Source organism: Paroedura picta, chromosome 3, assembly GCF_049243985.1.
Source record: "Paroedura picta isolate Pp20150507F chromosome 3, Ppicta_v3.0, whole genome shotgun sequence".
NCBI lineage: Eukaryota > Metazoa > Chordata > Lepidosauria > Squamata > Gekkonidae > Paroedura > Paroedura picta.
Genome location: NC_135371.1, coordinates 65,310,951 through 65,329,425, shown reverse-complemented (window position 1 = coordinate 65,329,425; position 18,475 = coordinate 65,310,951). Strand labels below are relative to the sequence as shown.

The 18,475-nt window shown below is 45.1% G+C and overlaps 1 protein-coding gene across 3 annotated transcripts in view; it reads left to right on the top strand.

Moving 5' to 3' along the window:
- The window catches only part of DAG1 (dystroglycan 1), a 128,500-nt gene extending 121,660 nt beyond the window's left edge, over positions 1-6,840 (top strand). For all 3 annotated transcript variants that reach the window (XM_077326099.1, XM_077326100.1, XM_077326102.1), the window contains one exon: positions 1,822-6,840. In XM_077326099.1, coding sequence (XP_077182214.1) covers positions 1,822-4,212 — 2,391 coding nt within the window. In that variant the 3' untranslated portion in view covers positions 4,213-6,840. The remainder of the gene's footprint in view (positions 1-1,821) is intronic.
- Positions 6,841-18,475: the final 11,635 nt, after the last annotated feature.

Sequence of the window (18,475 nt, the reverse complement as noted above, 5' to 3'; positions counted from 1 at the left end):
TAGAGCTCTGTCCTTCCCTCCATTTCCTGAACATTTTCCTTTTCTTTCTTAGTTCCTTAGTTCCTCTTGAAGTTCTCTTGAAGATCAACGGTAGTTAATGCTTTTAAATGTTGACTTTTATGGTGGAGAAGTTTTAAGTTTTATTCATGCATTTTTTAACCTTTTAATGTATTACCTTCCCCTTTTACAAACTGCTATTGTATAGTAGAAGGCCTCTTGTGGCGCAGAGTGGTAAGGCAGCTGGCATGCTGTCTGAAACTCTGACCATGAGGTTGGGAGTTCGATCCCAGCAGCCGGCTCTTGGTTGACTCAGCCTTCCATCCTTCCGAGGTCGGTAAAATGAGTATCCAGCTTGCTGGGGGGCAAAACGGTAATGATTGGGGAAGGCCCTGCAAACCACCCCGTATTGAGTCTGCCATGAAAACGCTTGAAGGCGTCACCCCAAGGGTCAGACATGACTTGGTACTTGCACAGGGGATACCTTTACCTTATTGTATAGTAGTGCATCTAAAGTTTTGGTCTAAATGACCGTAAATAAAGATTGGTGACCATGAAGCAGAACTGCCAGTCCCCCACTAGTGCTGGGAGGTATTGAGTCCCGCAGAGCAATAAGGAATCCAATCCAATCCATAAGTCTACGCAGGCGGGCTAAAATACACCCACTGCCCACACAGGAAGGGGGTGATATCCTGAGCCTGGCCTTCAGGGCATACTGGTCTGACCGTGAGATTGCATTAGCCACCACCAGATCTACATATATCCCTGCACTTAAGACCACAGCGAGTGTATGGCCGACTTGATGAGTGGGTCCAGTAACAAATTGGGAGAGCCCTAGCATTGCCATGGTTGACACCAGGTTTGGCAAAACAGTGAAATTCTCATCAAAATGTATGAGTCATGAGTGCTGGTCTTCATTAAGCACCAAACATATTTGAAATAGTGTCAGGATTTTTAAAAGTCCTCACTCTGTAATGACCAGTGTACTTTATCAAACTGCCCTTTTCCTTTTAGCATCAGATTCCCACCTTTACTACCTTTTGCCCTGTAATAGCTGAGGATCTAGTTAGCTACCATCACTTTCATGTTGCTGCTCAGTATCCTGTCTGCATTCTTGTCTGTAATGCAACAGGAGATTTAGTATTTTTCATTGTTCTGTAACTTGTTATTTTTGTACCAGAGTTCTGGTGATCATGGAAAGTTATCTTTTAATAAAGAGTAACAGGTTCTCCTGGAGCATATTGTAGAGACGAATGAGTTTTATTCACCGCATAAGTTTTGTGTGCATGCACACTTCATCAGTATCTGAAGATATGTGCTTGCACACAAAAGCTTATACCTTGAATAAAACTGTATTGGTCTTAAAGGAGCCACTGTACTCCAGCTTTGTTCTGCTGCTTCAGACCAGCACAGCTGCCCATCTGAATCAAACAGACTAATGTAACATGCCCGTGCAAAGAAGTCTGTAAAGATTACTGTCCGGCAAAAAAAGATATTTGCCTGCCTCCACCACACACATGCCTATATTTGTATCTTTTGTAGTACATCAATAACCTAAAAGAAAACATTACTTGCTGTTTAATAAATATTACCTGGAGATTATTTTTACTTGCCACAGTAACCAATGTGTTACAAGCTTGTTTCGACTAATGAACTTGCGGTTATCTTCAGCCTCTTACAAACTGAACTCTTGGTTTATCTTCCACATTGCACATTGGAGAAGTTTTAAATCACTGCTGTATAAACTTTAAAAGTATCAGACTTTATCTTACTGTTTTCTTAAAGAAAGCATAACTTATTATATTTGTTCTTTCTCTTTAATAGATCACTGAAGCTGGAAAAGAATCTTTGCCTTCTTGGCTGCATTGGGACCCAAACAGTAGCACCCTGGAAGGTCTCCCACTTGATACAGATAAGGGCATTCATTATATTTCAGTGAATGCAATGCAGCTAATATCTAATGGAAGCTACATACCCCAAACCACCAATGTCTTTTCAATTGAGGTTCATCCTGAAGATCACAATGAACCTCAGTCGGTACGGGTGACTTCACAAGATATAAATGAAGCAGCACCATTTGTGTGTAGTGCAGAGGAACCAGTCACTATTTTGACTGTGATTTTGGATGCTGACTTAACAAAAATGACACCAAAGCAAAGGATTGAACTTTTAAACCGCATGAAAAGCTTCTCAGAAGTGGAACTGTATAACATGAAATTAGTACCTGTTGTAAATAATAGACTTTTTGACATGTCAGCATTTATGGCTGGACCAGGGAATGCAAAGAAGGTGGTGGAGAATGGAGCTCTACTCTCCTGGAAATTGGGCTGTTCCTTGAGCCAAAATAGCGTCCCAAACATAAGCAATGTTGAAACTCCAGCGAAAGAAGGTACAATGTCTGCTCATCTTGGCTACCCTGTAGTTGGCTGGCATATTGCTAATAAGAAACCTAATCTTCCAAAGAGAATTCGGCGGCAAATTAATGCTACACCAACACCTGTGACTGCTGTTGGACCACCAACAACAGGCCTCCAAGAGCCTCCAACTAGAATTGTTCCAACACCCACTTCTCCAGCCATTGCACCTCCTACTGAAACAACAGCTCCTCCAGTGAGAGAACCTGTACCTTTGCCTAAGAAACCCACAGTTACTATTAGAACAAGAGGTGCTATTGTTCAGACACCAACACTTGGACCAATTCAACCAACCAGAGTGGGAGAAGCAACTACTACTCTCCCTGGGCCCATTCAGCCGACAGTGACAGGGTATGTGGAACCTACTGCTGTAGTTACCCCACCCACAACAAAGAAGCCAAGAGGAACCACTCCCAAACCAGCCACACCATCAACCACAGATATTACAACACGAAAAACTCCTAAGAGAGGTCCTAAAACTCCTCGACCTTCAAAGACGCCTGGAACTACTCGGTCGCCTCTCATTAAACCGGAAAAAGCTTCGCCAGCAACTCGCGTGCGTACTACTACTGTTGGAACTCCCCGTGTGCCCAATGATCCACCTGTGCTGAAAAACCACATTGACCGAGTAGATGCATGGGTGGGCACTTACTTTGAGCTTAAAATACCTTCAGATACTTTCTATGACAAGGAAGATACCACCACTGATAAACTGCAGCTGACCATGAAACTATTAGGTGAGCAGCCACTAGAAGAAAATTCTTGGGTGCAATTCAATAGCACTAGTCAGCTCATGTATGGGCTCCCTAATCACACCCATTCAGGCATTCATGAATATTTCATGCATGCCACTGACAAAGGTGGCCTTACAGCTGTGGATGCATTTGAAATATTTGTCCATGCACTTGAATCTGATGAGGTGCCTCCAGTTAAATTTAAGGCCAGATTCCACGGAGACCATAATACAGTTACCAATGACATTCACAAGAAAATTATGTTGGTGAAGAAGCTGGCATTTGCACTTGGAGACAGAAACAGTAGTACTATTACCATAGGTAACATCAGCAAAGGGTCTATTGTAGTTGAGTGGACAAACAATACTCTGCCTTTTGAACCATGCCCAAAAGAGAAAATTCGAGCCTTGAGCAAAAAAATTTCTGATGATTCTGGTGTTCCAAGCCAAGCGTTTTCTAATGCCTTAGAACCAGAATTTAGGCCCATCAACATTTCTGTAGTTGGTGCTGGCAGCTGCAGACATATTCAATTTATTCCAGTAACTAAAGAAGGACCACCTACAACTGCACCACCTACAGATGTGCTTCCAGGACGAGATCCAGAAAAGACAAGTGAGGATGATGTGTACCTGCACACAGTAATCCCTGCTGTCGTGGTGGCAGCCATTCTGCTTATTGCTGGAATTATTGCTATGATTTGCTATCGCAAGAAGAGAAAAGGCAAACTTACCATAGAAGACCAGGCTACCTTTATCAAGAAGGGAGTACCAATAATTTTTGCTGATGAACTAGACGATTCTAAGCCACCTCCTTCTTCCAGCATGCCATTGATCCTACAGGAAGAAAAAGCTCCTCTCCCACCCCCTGAGTACCCAAATCAGAACATGCCAGAGACCACACCACTCAACCAAGACACCATAGGGGAGTACACACCACTGCGGGATGAAGATCCCAATGCACCTCCCTATCAACCTCCCCCACCCTTCACAGCACCCATGGAAGGTAAAGGTTCCCGCCCGAAGAACATGACCCCATACAGGTCTCCACCCCCTTATGTCCCTCCTTAATGAACAAGAGACGCATGTGGAGATGGGGCCTACAGTTCCACACCAGTGTTGTCTGTAGGGATCGTTGGCCTGCAAATCCATTACCAACCAGAAAACCAACATCCGGAATCTCAAGTGTTGCCCGGTCCCAGCAGGCCCTCTCCAAATGCATTTGCTACACCAGAGTGCTTGTGGAACTTTTGGGAGACTGCTTTTATTTTTGCCTAACAGCTTTTGTTTTGTTTATTCATAGAAAAAATCTTCTTGGCTCAAAAAGTATTTCTGACAGCAGGCGTCTCAAAGCATCAGTGAACTTGTGCAGAGGGAGACTGGCTGGACATGCAGGCAGCACTGGGGTGGCACACTGGGTCTCTGCTGTTTGCCTTTAAAACTAACTGTACTGTTTTTTCTATTCACATGTGTCTAGCTACAGGGCATAACATGAAACATAGCCTAAGAATTAAATTCAGAGGACTTTGAGGTCAACATTAAGTTTTTACATTTAATCGCTGTTACCTAAACTTGTATGTATAGATTTAGGGACGGGGAGGGGAAGTGCTTTACTACAAATAAGCTCCCGGGGTGTTTCCAATGCCAGTCAGGCTGAGGGACCATCTTTTTAAATCAAAGGAATCCTATTTTTTCACACGTTATACAAATCAGTCATCAAGTGGGGGTCCTTTTGCAAACTGTAGAGAGAGAGGACTTGTTGCTCTACCCTGCTGTTCCTAGACAGATGCTGTGTTGACAGCTGCAAGTTTCTTATAAGAGATAAGTTTAGGGAACTCTTTGCAGTTATCAGAAAGCTGTGTCAAATCTCGCTATGTAGTGACATTGCTGCCTTTGGGAAACTGGAGGCCCAGCAGTGGTATCCTCAGGCTGAAAGGTTCATGGTGCTGCTGTGAGATTTTTCATCTGGAAGGCAAACTCTGGCTTTTGAAACACTCTTGAGGTATTTTGGTGAAGATGCAATATTTTTATGTAGTGTAATGCAGTTTCCTCACATCAAAACTCCTCCTAGACCACAGTATTGGAACAGTTCCTCCTCCCCCATCCTTTCTGGTTGTCCTATCCAACTCCCTCCCTGTTCTCCTCTGCGCACACACAGACGCAATAGTAGCTGTCTGGCGGTTGGGAAAATAAAAAGCGCCAGAAGTAGTTCATAGTTAAAATCAGTGAACTCTCAGCTCTAATTTTTTACTAAATTTTTGATACAGCCTCAAATTGTTTTATTAAAAAATAAATTAAAAACAGTAACGCTGCCAGCAGTTTGTATGAGCTTAGCTTCTTAGTATCAACTCAACAGGACTGACTGCTTCGCTCATTTTGGGTTTTGTTTTATTTGCCTTTTTGGTCTTTCATAGTCACTGTTTTAGAACCACGTATTAGAATCATGTCTAAGTTTCTTGCCTTTTTGAAAAGTGAGCTTTCTCATCTTTCTCCTGGGAAGTTAGCTGCCCTCAAGGTCACTCCCATGCCTTTTTTCCTTTGACAAAGACATGTTAAGCATGGATTTCCCCCCCCCCCCTTGTCCACTTGAGACTATTTTTGGTACATTAAGAGGGAGGACAAAACCCTTTGCAATAATTAGTCCATCCCCTGGCTGGGGGCTGGGCAGCCTCTGGCTGACTTTGCACACAAAGCAGACACGTTTTAAGCCATATTGACTGTTTTGCAAAGTATGTTTGTGTGCTGACATGGCCAGCTAACTAGTGGATTAATGGTTCAGATAACCTGCACGTCTGAACTTGCAGGGGTGGCATTTCCCATCAAGCCTTTAAAAAAACCCTACTTGAACAGGATTTTACCTATCAAAGGCAAATATTAGTTTGATTAAGGGCCCTTCTAGTTCTGCACTCTGCTTCTGCCCCATGAGGTGGGCTGGGAGGTATGTGTTGAAGTGAGGGTGACTGTAAAGGATGCTTCAGTTTTTACCTGTGTCTAGTTTGGCAGGTATACATTTGTCCTACAAAGTTTTTTTGTTTTGTTTTTTAAACCAAATTTCCTCTCTTCTTCTCTCCTTCCCCCCCTGCCCACTTGACTGTTGCAGTATGTCTGAGATGAGGAGAGGCAGCGTGGTCCAGGCCTCACATAGGCATGCTAACGGAAGGGACAGGGATCAAGTGGCACTACTTTTAAACAGATGGTGGAAACCTGCTTGTAAGAGCCCTTCCCTTTCTCAGCCACTAGCCATGGCAGCACAGTGCCAAAACTTACCCTGGCAAGCCTGCCTTTCAGATGTCTCCAAGTTATCCATACACAGAGCCTCCTAAGCCCAAATGCTGCAAGTCAGAAGGGCCTTCCAAACAGTGCCGTTGTCCCTAGCAACTGATACTACTTTGTACTGGTCATGCGCAAGCACAAACAGTTTCAGGCCTGGGCCTACCTGTCACCATAGAAACTGGAGGCGAAGGGGCAGTGAACAGAATAATAACAATGGCATTCTCATCAGCCGCCTTCCCCCTAAGCACCAGTGCTGTTTATTTATGCCACTAGACACTGTAACAGTGGAGAGAATCTTGTATTAAGAGTGTTCACCAACCACTGATGTGTTTTTATGTCCTTATATAATAATTATTTTAAAGATGTGTTTTCTGCATTCTGTAAAGAAGCATATCAACTAAATAAACCAGTGTACTTTACTACAAATGCAGAGGCTAGTGAGCTCTTCCATCTGATCCTGCTGGGTTCCCCATAAACAGTGCTTCCCCACATCCCCACCCAGGAGAGTCCTGGGAGAGAAGATGCATTAATCGGCTCCTGGTGAGATTAAAACTGCTGTACAGAGCAGGGGTAGCTGGGCTCCCCATTTGCCTCTGTAGGAATTCTGGGAGGTTTGCTTACTCTGTTGGATCAAAGATTTTACAACCTTGAAGATATGAGAAACAAAGCACAATGGTAGATCTGTAGCAGTGCTGCCTGCCTTACATTCTCTCCAGTGTGAAAAGACATTCCTTTTTCCTTTCTTAAAGCGAAGTTGACAGACAGCACAGAGCATGCATGACTGCAAAGAATTTCATTCTCTGAAGTGTCACACTAATAAAAATGCTGCTGGAGTCACAACCTTCAAAGGCATCAGGTGCCATTCGCCATAATTGGTTGTGTTGTTTGTTTATGATAATGTAATACTTGCAGTCTGTAAAATCCCTCACAGCTATTCATCCTTGCAACAATGTTGTAAAGTTGGTCCCATTTTACAGAGGAGGGACAGAGGCAAAACTGCTAGTGGTGTGCAGAGATCTGAATCCACAAATTGTCCGGTGTTCTGTCCACTTATCACAGTAACTATCCAATTAGAATCCAGATTAGTGCAAGGAGAATTATACCATTGTGCAAAACTACTGGCTGCTTTCAATGTTTTTGTCATTGCTTTTCAGGATCTCAGATTGCTCATCATTGTATGGTTAGATTTCTCCTGTTTGTGAATGAAAGCTTTAGGACTTTGGAGAGTGCTGGCTCAGGAGAAAATTTGACTTCTGCTCCGGCATTTATATTTTTGTTTTGTATTTACACATAATGCTATTTTAGATCTTGTGACACTTTTAGTACTAGCTTTTTTATATTCCCATGCCCTTTCTCTATTTCAGAACAGTAACACTTTAGGTACATTAACCTATATCCCCTAAAACCTTGAGATAAGGTGAACTATAAATGCCTATAAAAGGAGACATGAATAAGGTTTAATCCCTAGCTAGTAGGGATTAGTTTCTTTATAAACATACAAAAAGTAAAAAACATATCCTTCTAACATCATCTTGGTACCGCGGACTAAATAAAGCCGTAAGGGCTCGGGGGGAGGAATTAGGGCGGGCTCTGTCTGGGATGAGGAAGGGTGCCGATTCGCCCCTTCCTCTGGACAGACCATCGGCGGGGCCAATCGGCAGGTGCAAAGCGCCTGCCGATTGGCCTCTCCGATTGCCGCCCCACCACCAAGGGAGCTCCCTGGCTGGCGGCCTGAAGCACCAAGAGGCGTGAAGCGCCTCCGACGTGTCAGGCCGCCATGTCCCGCGTGCCGGCGGCCTGCCGACTTGCCGGCCGCGAGTTCCTGATCTAGCGTCCGCTGTATTGTAAGTACAGTGGGCTTGATTACTAGTAATATTATAGAAGAAGAGTTGGTCTTTATACCTGGCTTTTCACTACCAAAAGGTGTTTCAAAGCGATTTACAATTGCCTTCCCTTCACTTCCCACAACAGATACCCTGTGAGGTAAGTGTCGCAAGAGACCTCTGACAGGACTGCTCTGTGAGAGCAGATCTATCAGAACTGTGACTAGCTCAAGGTCATCCAACTGGCCACATGTGGAGGAATGAGGAATCAAGCCCAGCTCACCAGATTAGAAGCTGCCACTCTTAACCACTACATCAAACTGGCCGTCACACCAAGGTGGCTATATATTTAAATTATTTAAATATAAATCATTTCCAATTTAATATATTTAACTATCAAGTACATTACAAATTTAAGTCAATTTACTGCTTGCCTTATTATGTTTCCTGTTTTATGAATCATTTGTTTTCAGTTATCAAAACTTTTTTATTTTAAAAGCGGTTAATTTTAAAATCCTAATTGCATTTTTCAATTTGCCCAACTATTCCCTCTTTCAAAGGGATAAAGACTTTATTCCAATAAAAGTGGATTTATCTTAAACACTTACAATTCTCAGTTCATTGATAGGGGAATAATTATATTAAAGTCAAGGAGTTGCCAGAACAACATTGAGTGCAGTCCTGTACAGATTTTTTTTAGATTAAAACATTCTAAATCTGAACATGGTCAAATTAGTGGGTGTTTAAGCTGGTGACTAAGAGCCTCTTGTGGCGCAGAGTGGTAAGGCAGCAGAAATGTCTGGAAGTCCTGCCCATGAGGCTGGGAGTTCAATCCCAGCAGCCAGCTCAAGGTTGACTCAGCCTTCCATCCTTCCGAGGTCAGTAAAATGAGTACCCAGGTTGCTGGGGGGTAAATGGTAATGACTGGGGAAGGCACTGGCAAACCACCCTGTATTGCCATGAAAACGCTAGAGGGCGTCACCCCAAGGTGCTTGCACAGGGGATACCTTTACCTTTTTGATCTGGTGACTGGAGTCACGAACAGACTCTTCCTTCTACAAAAAGATACAGGTTTGCAGAAATACATTTTGTTTTTTAATACATTGGAAATCCCCCCCCCCCAATTACAGAATCTACATCTGTATTATTATTTATTTATTACGGTAATTGACCAGCATCAAAGCATCTACAGACATACATTATTACAGCGTTTTAACAGGACATTCGGCATCAGGGAGTTGACAAAGGCACAAAACTTGAATACAGCATTTTGACAGTCAGGTCATTCAGCATCAACAATAGCCAAAGATTTCCGCACTCTGCTGGAAGTATAGCAAAACTTTGCCACTATGTAAGAAACAGAATTATCTTTATCTGCAAGCATCTGTAGGTTTTGAATGAATGTCTCCAATGGCCATTGCTAGACAACCACAACAGTGGTTCAAGGCTAGGATTCGTCAGCCATAGGTTGACTAGCAATCAGGTACATTTCTTGCAGCCACAAGAATTGCATGACTCCTTCCAGGCCTGACTATGCTACTGCCACTCCATAAAAGTCAGTATTATAGTGGTTAGGATCTGAGTGTCCTAGGTTCAAATCCAGATTCTACTTTGGAAACACATTGGGTGCTCAGTTACTCATCCTCAGCCTAGTCTACTCTGTGATGTTATTATGAAGATAAAATGGAGGCTAAATGAATGATGTAACTGCTTAGGGTCCCTGTGGAGAAGGCTGGCATATAAATGCAGTAAATAAATATAGCTGTTGAGGGGGGATGGGGAGCAGATAAAAAGGTTGCTTGGTGGATTAGAAGGAAACAGGGAGTTGCCAGGAGGAGGAAATAAGGAAACTGGAGGGCTCACTGCAAGTCCTTGCTGGTTCCCCACCATGCCATTGGACCTAGCAGACAGCACGGCACTACTTGGAATGGTTGTCCAGGATAGAGGCTGCAAGGAAGGAATGAAGGAAGCTGAAGACACAGTAACAGTTAAAGGTAGGTTGGCTTGTAGGTGAGAAGAAGAGAATGAAGCAGCAGAAGGGAAGAAGTTATTGGGATGTTCATGGAGGGCAAAGAGGAAATAGTGGAGGAACAGAAAATGCTATGTTTGTATACAAATATATGTGGGTAGTCTGCTTTTATATACTAACCATAGCTCCGTCTACTTACATTCTTTAATATTTCTACTTATACTACCTTATCTTCCATTTATTTGCATTCTGAAATCAAATTTACCAACTAGGTTTATATCCAGTGGAAAGGTTTAGGTTTTTTTACTGTTTCCACAGGAAAATGGATGAGAAATGCCAAGTTAGACCATTCCTTGCCTATTGACCTCAGTGGCCTATGAATGATCTGACTTGGCTAAGCACAGTGTCCATGCTGATCGTTCCTACAGCTGTGCTTTTGTTATTTAACCTCTAATATTACAGCAGGTCCTTGGCTGGAAAATGTGGAACAACAGCTCGACAAGTGACCAAGAGACTAGCTTGCACTCAAAGAAACCATTCTGACTACACAGCTTCACTACAATCAAATGGTGCACCCAGAAGGAGATTGCATGAGGAAGCCTGTGAATTACCTACCACTGAGTGATTAAAGATCAATTACCTAAGTCATATATACAAATCCATATATGTGATTAAAGGTGGCACTAGCCCATGTATTTCTTTTTTCTTTGTTAAAGTCACCTACCATATCTCAAGGCATTGTATTTCCTCTCCTTTGGCTCAAGAATTGTTTTTAAACTTGTCACGAAAGCAGGCAGAACTGGACGTTTTGCCCACATTAATTAGTGTGCTTAAGAAATACCAGCAGAAGATTAAAGGTGTTCTGGCAAGACATTGCTCGTATGCACACAATAAAAATTAAATCCATTTCTACAAATCTTTCCGTGACACTTTACCCAGTTGGCAGAAGACTTGGTTCAGATTAACACAAATGTACAATTCATACTGGTTTAAGCTTTAAACAGTGTTCATCCTTGCTAGAATCTGAAACAGTATGAATTTTAAGGACTCAGCAAGAGCAAAATTAAGAGCAAGGATGATGTGTGTTTCATTTGTAGTAAGTGTGGACTGGTACTAACCCAATGTATCTGGTACAGTGTAGTGTTTGTCTCTTAAGTGTTCTTCCAGTAATTGCCATGTCTTAGAGTCCCATAGGCAATGACAGCTCATTCCTTAGCTGCTGAGCTAAAAGGAATATATATCTAAGGCCAAATGTGCTGTGTCCTTGGACATGTTATCGCATAGTGCTTAGTTCCTGCCAAATTGGGCTGCAGTCATACAAATATGATTCAAACATCTATATCCCTCAAGTTATTTTTAGTGGTTCACTTCTAGGTCATTAGCATATCATCCAAATATGGCTTGCTTTGTGTTGATTTAAGAATTGTACTTTTGAACACCCTTTAGGTTGTGACTTTGAGTGATGGCACATTATGAGGGCAGAATATGCATAAAAGGGCCACATATTGCAAGAATTTGGGGGGTGTTCAGCACCACACTTTTGGACTCTGCACACACATCAAAGTCACCTTGTAGAATCCCTGTCCCTACAACAGCTGGGCTTGAAATTGAGTGTGTATGTCTATATGTGTGTGTAAACATCTTCCCCTCGGTGGGCTGGGCTATGATTTTTTTAAAGGTGAGCAAGAGGAAGTGGCAATGAGATTTCATAAGGGAACATCAGGAAAAAAAACCAGAATAATCACCTGCTGGTGGGACAGATGTCTGCCTGGGGAGAGTATTCCATGACCCACCCATCTAAGCTCAGTTTATGAGGGGGGGGGGGAGCAGGACCTCTGAGACCACTGTAGTGGTCATGTATGTTCAGATGGGAGTAGGAAGTCCTAATTAGCATCTATGGGAATTAAACCTTGCTCCGATGTATAACTAATAAGCTTTATGGGAGACTAGATTGTATCTCCATCCTCTCAACCCTCTAGTCCAGTGGTTCTCAACCTGGGGGTCGGGACCCCTTTGGGGATCAAAGAACCCTTTCACAGGGGTCATGACAGGGCAAGCAGCTTGGTGGAGGGGCGCCATCCACACAACAGCCTTGCAGGGTCGATTGAGTTAGAGCGTTCGTCTACCTAGAGCAGTGGAAAAGAGTGAGATCAGGACGGTGGGACAAGAGGCTGAACTGAACTGAGAAACCCCGCGGGGGGGGGGGGGAAACAATGTATATACATAGATCTTCATGCCATTGGTCAGTTTTGGTTTAATTTCTGTGAAAGAACAGTTGCATTATTTTATGGTTGGGGGGTCACATGAGGAACTGTATTAAAGGGTCGTAGCATTAGGAAGGTTGAGAAAAACTGCTCTAGTCCCTAAATCCAATGTGGTACAGTGATTAGACTATTAGAGTATCAGATTTGGATCTGAGGGGGAACTTGGTTCAAAGCCCCACACTGCCAGCAAGGCTTTTCATTTTTCTTGCTATCATCCCCTCCCCCCACCTCCATCCCGGGTAACTTTTCAGGGTTCAAGACTGAGGCAAGTTAGATCTAGGAGCATTTCAGCATGGCCCGGCATTTCCTGCCTAACAGGGTGGGTGCCTGCAGAGAACTGTTGGCTCTAAGCCCCCAGGCTCTAAGGCAAGTGGCCTTCTCAAGGGGGGGGGGGTGCCAGTACAGGACCTGCCTCCTGCACTGAGCAAAGACAAGTTTGGTGCTCCGTTCCCCTCCCTCCTTAGTGTGTGGCACCTTAAGGCAAGGAATTGGATTTTTCAGCCTTGCATTCATCAGGCTGCATTCAGAGGGAGAATGTAGCACGAATGAGAAAACAGAGGCTTAAAAGCCGCCTAGCATCTCCTCCAAAAAGATGGAGCGGCAGCAGGGCTGCATCCACAACTGCCAGCCATACCTCCTGCTGTCAGAGCAGCTCCCCACTGCCTTCTTTTCCAAGGAGGCTGTGCTATTTGCTTGCTTTGTCTCTGCAAGCACATGGCACTGCTGATAAGAATCCCCAGCCCTGTCTTGTCAATCAGCTTTCTGCTGGGGAAGGAAGGGCAAGGCAGGCTTTGGAGAGCTCGCCTGCGTTCTCCCCCTGGCAGCCCCTGTTGCTTCTCCACCACTTTTGCTCCCAGCCTGGCAGCCTTACAAGCAGTCATTAAGCCCATCCCATCTATTTTAAACTCTGCCAGGCTGGGAGAAGGGAAGGCTCTGTAAAAGGCCTTCCCTATTTATGGCTCCTTTGCAACACAAGCAAGGGTGACCCCCCCCCCCTTCTCCATTCCTGCAACATTTAAAGGGAAACTTTTTTTAAGGGGGGAGGCCGGAGCCCCAACATTAAGGCGTAAACCCATTTTTACCTGCCCTGGGCAGAGTCAGTTTTATATTCTGTAACCTGATCCCGGGCACCTTTGCTAGAATTCCAGAGCCAGGCAAGGAGGCCTCAGTACTGGGTTTTGTTTTGTTGAGCTGTTTTCATTCCCCCACCCCCGCTTGCTCTCCTCAGGGCTCAGAGCTCTGCCACAGCAGAACATTACAGGAAGAAGTTCAAGCCTAGCCCTTAGGAATTCTCCTTGAGGGCCTATTAGACGGGGTAGCCGCTGGCCAAGGATCTCGTTTCTGTGATCTGCTAGACTGATCTGGCCAACATCCCTTTAGTGGGGTCTGCTGTGCACTTCACATTCCCCCAGGGTACGAGGCTGCCAACAGCTCCCAGAAACCTCAGTTCTGTGATGTGATTGACCCATGAGTGCTGGAAGAAGAGGCAGCCTGTGCTGTTTTTGTCTGCCAGAACAGGCAACTGGGGTGTGCCCAGGATTCACCGAGGGCTGCTCAGCACATTCTGTGTGTGCCCCTTGTGATCACTGTTTGGCCTTTCCTATTTTGCTTCAAAAAAGAGCCTCTTGTGGCAGAATGGTAAGCGGCAGAAATGCTGTCTGAAACTGTCTGCCCATGAGGCTGGGAGTTCAATCCCAGCAGCCGGCTCGAGGTTGACTCAGCCTTCCATCCTTCCAAGGTCAGTAAAATGAGTACCCAGCTTGCTGGGGGGTAAACGGTAATGACTGGGGAAGGCACTGGCAAACCACCCTGTATTGAGTCTGCCATGAAAACGCTGGAGGGCGTCACCCCAAGGGTCAGACATGACTCGGTGCTTGCACAGGGGATACCTTTACCTTAACCTTTTTTGCTTCAATCTTGAGCCTCTCAGCGTTCTGTGGCAGAGCATTGAACATCCCGGCTGCTGCAGTGACAATAGGGGCACCATGAAGCAGCTTTGCTATGTTTTGCCATGAATGGCCTGGAGCTGCTCAAGCATCATTTTTGGCTGTTTCCGTGTCAGTTTTCGGCAAGCACTGAAGAGTCTTCCTTTGCCCAACAGAAATGTTTGTCTTTGACTCACAAAACTGAAGCTGAGCCAAGCCTCCTTTCTTCCCACTCCTGGTTCAATGGAGACACGAGGCAGGCAGGCAACAGTCTGCCTTGCCAGAGCCCTGATCAAAGGTATGCAGGGCTGGTAAAGTCAGGTACAAGCAGAGATAGGCAGGGAGTTTCTGTGATCATGGCAACAGCTACACAGAGCTCAGAAAGCATGAGCAGCACCAATTCAGTGGCAGCACAAAAGAGCTCGGGAGACTAATTTGGCTTTGGTTGATGTTCTCAAATGGCTTACTCAGGGTTGTGACTATAACATAGCTTTTTTTTAAAGTTATTTGACAAATTCATGGAGGATCAGTAGCTGTTAACCATGGCAGATAAAACAGAACCTCCATCTTCCAAGGCAGTATACCTTTCATTAAGGGTATTAAGGAAGCTTGGCAGCTTTCCTAGAGCATGTGGTAAAGCCAAAGTTGACTAGAGGCCTAAATGGAGGCTGGCCAAAAAAACGCTTGTGATCCATAAAAAGGCAATGAGCTGGCCTTCAGTAGGTTATCCCAGAGTAAAACATTAAAGAGCTGTCCTTAAAAAATATCAGGCAAAGGTTATACATGTTTACTTAGCAGTAAGTCTCAATGAATTTACCAGGACTTACTCCCAAGTTAGTGCTCATGATTACCAGCTTTGAGTTCAGAAAGCAATCGGTGTTCAGAAGGTCTAACTGAAAGCACAATTGAGGGCATGGATTAATAAGTTCTGAGCATCTAACTGAGGCACATATGAGCTCCTCGAAGCTAGACATGACTACAAGCCACATCCACTACTTATATTGTTACCAGCAGTTGGCAGCCTCATTCTTAAAAAGCAGCAGCCTTCCTTTTGTTTAGCTACAACATCTCTCCTCTGATTGTTGTTCTCCCAGGGTGAATATCAATCTGCTATCAGGAGTCAGCTTTCTGTTTATTTGTTTGGAGGAACTCCAGTTTCAGTTGAGTTTAATTTTGAATCAAGAAGATACAAGTTTGTAGTTCTTTCTGAAGCCTTCTCAGCCTGTTGGAAATATAGTGTGCATTTCTTTCTTATCCTGTGGGCAGGATTAGCCAGGTTTCAAATGGTACAAGAATTCAGTTACAGGAATGGATGTCCATGGCCTCCAGGTCACACAACCTCAACTCTGAAACACAGCAGCAAGACAGCAGCAAGGCATGATTGACTGAAGGGCCAAGCATAGGTGTACCCTGTGCGGACAGGGAGAGAATGATGCACATGGAGGGCCAACTGTTCAACTTGAGGGCATAGGGGAATAGTAAGGCCGTTTACTAAGCCCAGAACAGAAGCATAAAGGATGCACAGGGTGTGGCAACACTTATGGAAGCAAAGTTTCTTTAGGGTATGCTATGGAGGGTAACATTACATGGGAAGTTCTGCAAGGAAGTCCTACTAAAGACCCTTGGCAAGGTTTTCCTGCAACCAATTTCATTCTAGAGCATGTGGTCTAGAGCATGTCATCGGCTGGCCAAGCTATGGAGAGTGTTCCACTGACAGCTGTTGTCCAGCTGAACCCTGACAATAGGTCTGTGTCTGGGATTCAATTTGAAGACATTCTGAGGTTTGTGGGAAAGGATTGCCCTCTGGCATAAGTAACTCACCATTTGTTGCAAGCCCAGCTCCAAGAAATGAACTTGGAAAAACAAGTACTTCCTAGCAACTATATCTTTCCCTTAAGCTCTCTCAGCAAAAGCAGACCAGTGTCCTAAACAACAGCTGTTGCCACCCAGTGCCAATTCCCAAAAGCTCAGTCAGAGATCCAGCCAACTTTGCCTTTGTATCCTACCTTTGTATGAACGCAGGGCCCAATACAAGGACTTGCTGGCACTCAATGAAATTAATGAGCAGAAGACTTAGAACAACAGATTAAAAGGAAATACTTCTTCACCCAAGGAGTACTTACCAAAGGTAAGACTTCTGCTACATTTAAGTTGTGCGGAATGGCCCATGAAATTCACTGCTGTGGGAAGTGGTGGCAGCTACGAGGACAAAGAGCTCCAAGAGGGGATTGGATAAAAATTGAGCTTTTTTATCCATAAAAATGGATAAAAATCCATGACTATGAACTGCAACATATATATGAAACACTATGGCTAGGGCAGTAGTGCTCTGTATTCTTGGTACTTGAGGAGTAACCATGGGAGGGCTTCTGGCCCCACTGGTGGACCTCCTGATAGCACCTGGGTTTTGACCATTGGGTGACACAGGGTGTTGGACTGGATGGGCCACTGGCCTGATCCAACATGGCTTCTTGACAATAGATCTGTGGCTGGGATCCAATTTGGAGATGCTCTGAGGTTTGTGGGAAAGGATTACCATCATGTTTCTATATATTTATGGTTCATGAATAAAAAGAAAGCAAATATTTTCAAATACCAAATAAACATTGTGTTATATAAAAACAAGACTGAGTGCTCAAGGGATGCTTGCATACATCAGTGGACTGTGCAGCTGTTCCTTTCTAGGAGACTCTCCTCAACAAATAGATGGTCACCGAGTGTTGGGCACTTTGGGTCCCGAAGTGGCCGGTCGCTCCCAACGCAGCCAGCACCGCGGGGGAGGGGGAGGGAAGGTGTGGGTGCCGGAGTGCCGAAGTGCCCTCACGGTTGCAGCTTTTGTAGTGTTGTAATAGGTGCTTGTTGCTGGGAAAATCAGCATCACTGATCACTTCTTGGGTTGTACACAGTAAATGGTCATGCTGGATGCGTTGCCACACCCACAAAAAAACTTTATATGCATAGGGTTTGCAGATCCCATATATTGCTGTGAAAATGTCTATTACTGACCTTTTTTGCCTTTTTCCTGCTGCCCCAAATTCTAATCTTTTCAATATAGATTAAACCTGAGTGATAAATGTGGACTGAATTCCCAAACAAGAGTTTAAATCTGCAAGTCAGTGATAAAAAGTAGAATTTAGACAAACAGTTTCCATCTAGATTTCTTATACCTCTAAAATAATGGACACAAAATGCTTCCCACACAATGCAAAGGTTTCTGTACTGTCCTAAAATAACAATGATAGCTCTTAGGAGAGATAACAAGAAACCCTGAAAATATTACTTTTAATATAATTTAAGGAGTCTTAAAGGCAGGACCAAAATAGAAATTATGTATGACTAGTAATCAAGCCCGCTGCAGGGGAATGCAGCGGGCGCTAGGACCTTACATTGTTCTTCGGCGTGCTGGTCTGCGGCTGCTTCAGTGGCGGCGGCGAGCTTCTGGCAGGCTGGTCCGAGGGTCAAACACCTCCTGCTGCTCCTGCCGGCCGCCTGCGCGTCCCCTTCGGCCGCCGCTTGTCCGCCGCCGCCGCTCCTGTCCCTGCTGGCCAGCGGGCCCGGCCCCTTGGCGTCGGCGGGGGAACGGCAGGCGGCGGCGTGGCGGCAGGCAGCGGCGGAGGTCCGGGCTTCTTGCAGGCTGGCCCGAGTGTCCCTCGTCGTCGTCGGCGAGCTTCTTTCGGCGTGGGCGGGCTGACACGGCGAGAGGCGCGAAGCGCCTCTCGCCGCGTCAGCCCGCCAGGCAGGGAACCCCCGGCAGCCGCGCTTCGCGCGACTGCCGGGGGCTTCCCCGGGCGGCGGCCTGACGCGGCGAGAGGCGCGAAGCGCCTCTCGCCGCGTCAGGTCAGGAGGAACTGCGAGCCGCGCTGCGCGCGGCTCACAGTTGCTGGAGCTGGGAATCGGAGGGACCAATCCCTCCGATTGTCTGTCATGAGGAAGGGTCCAATCCGGACCCTTCCTCATCACGGACTAATCCCACCTCCAGACCCCTTACCGAATTATATAGTCCATGGCGCCCGTGGCGCCACGGGCGGTTTAAAGATATTGTTGATTCATTATGTTGATTCACAGGTGCCTGACCCAATT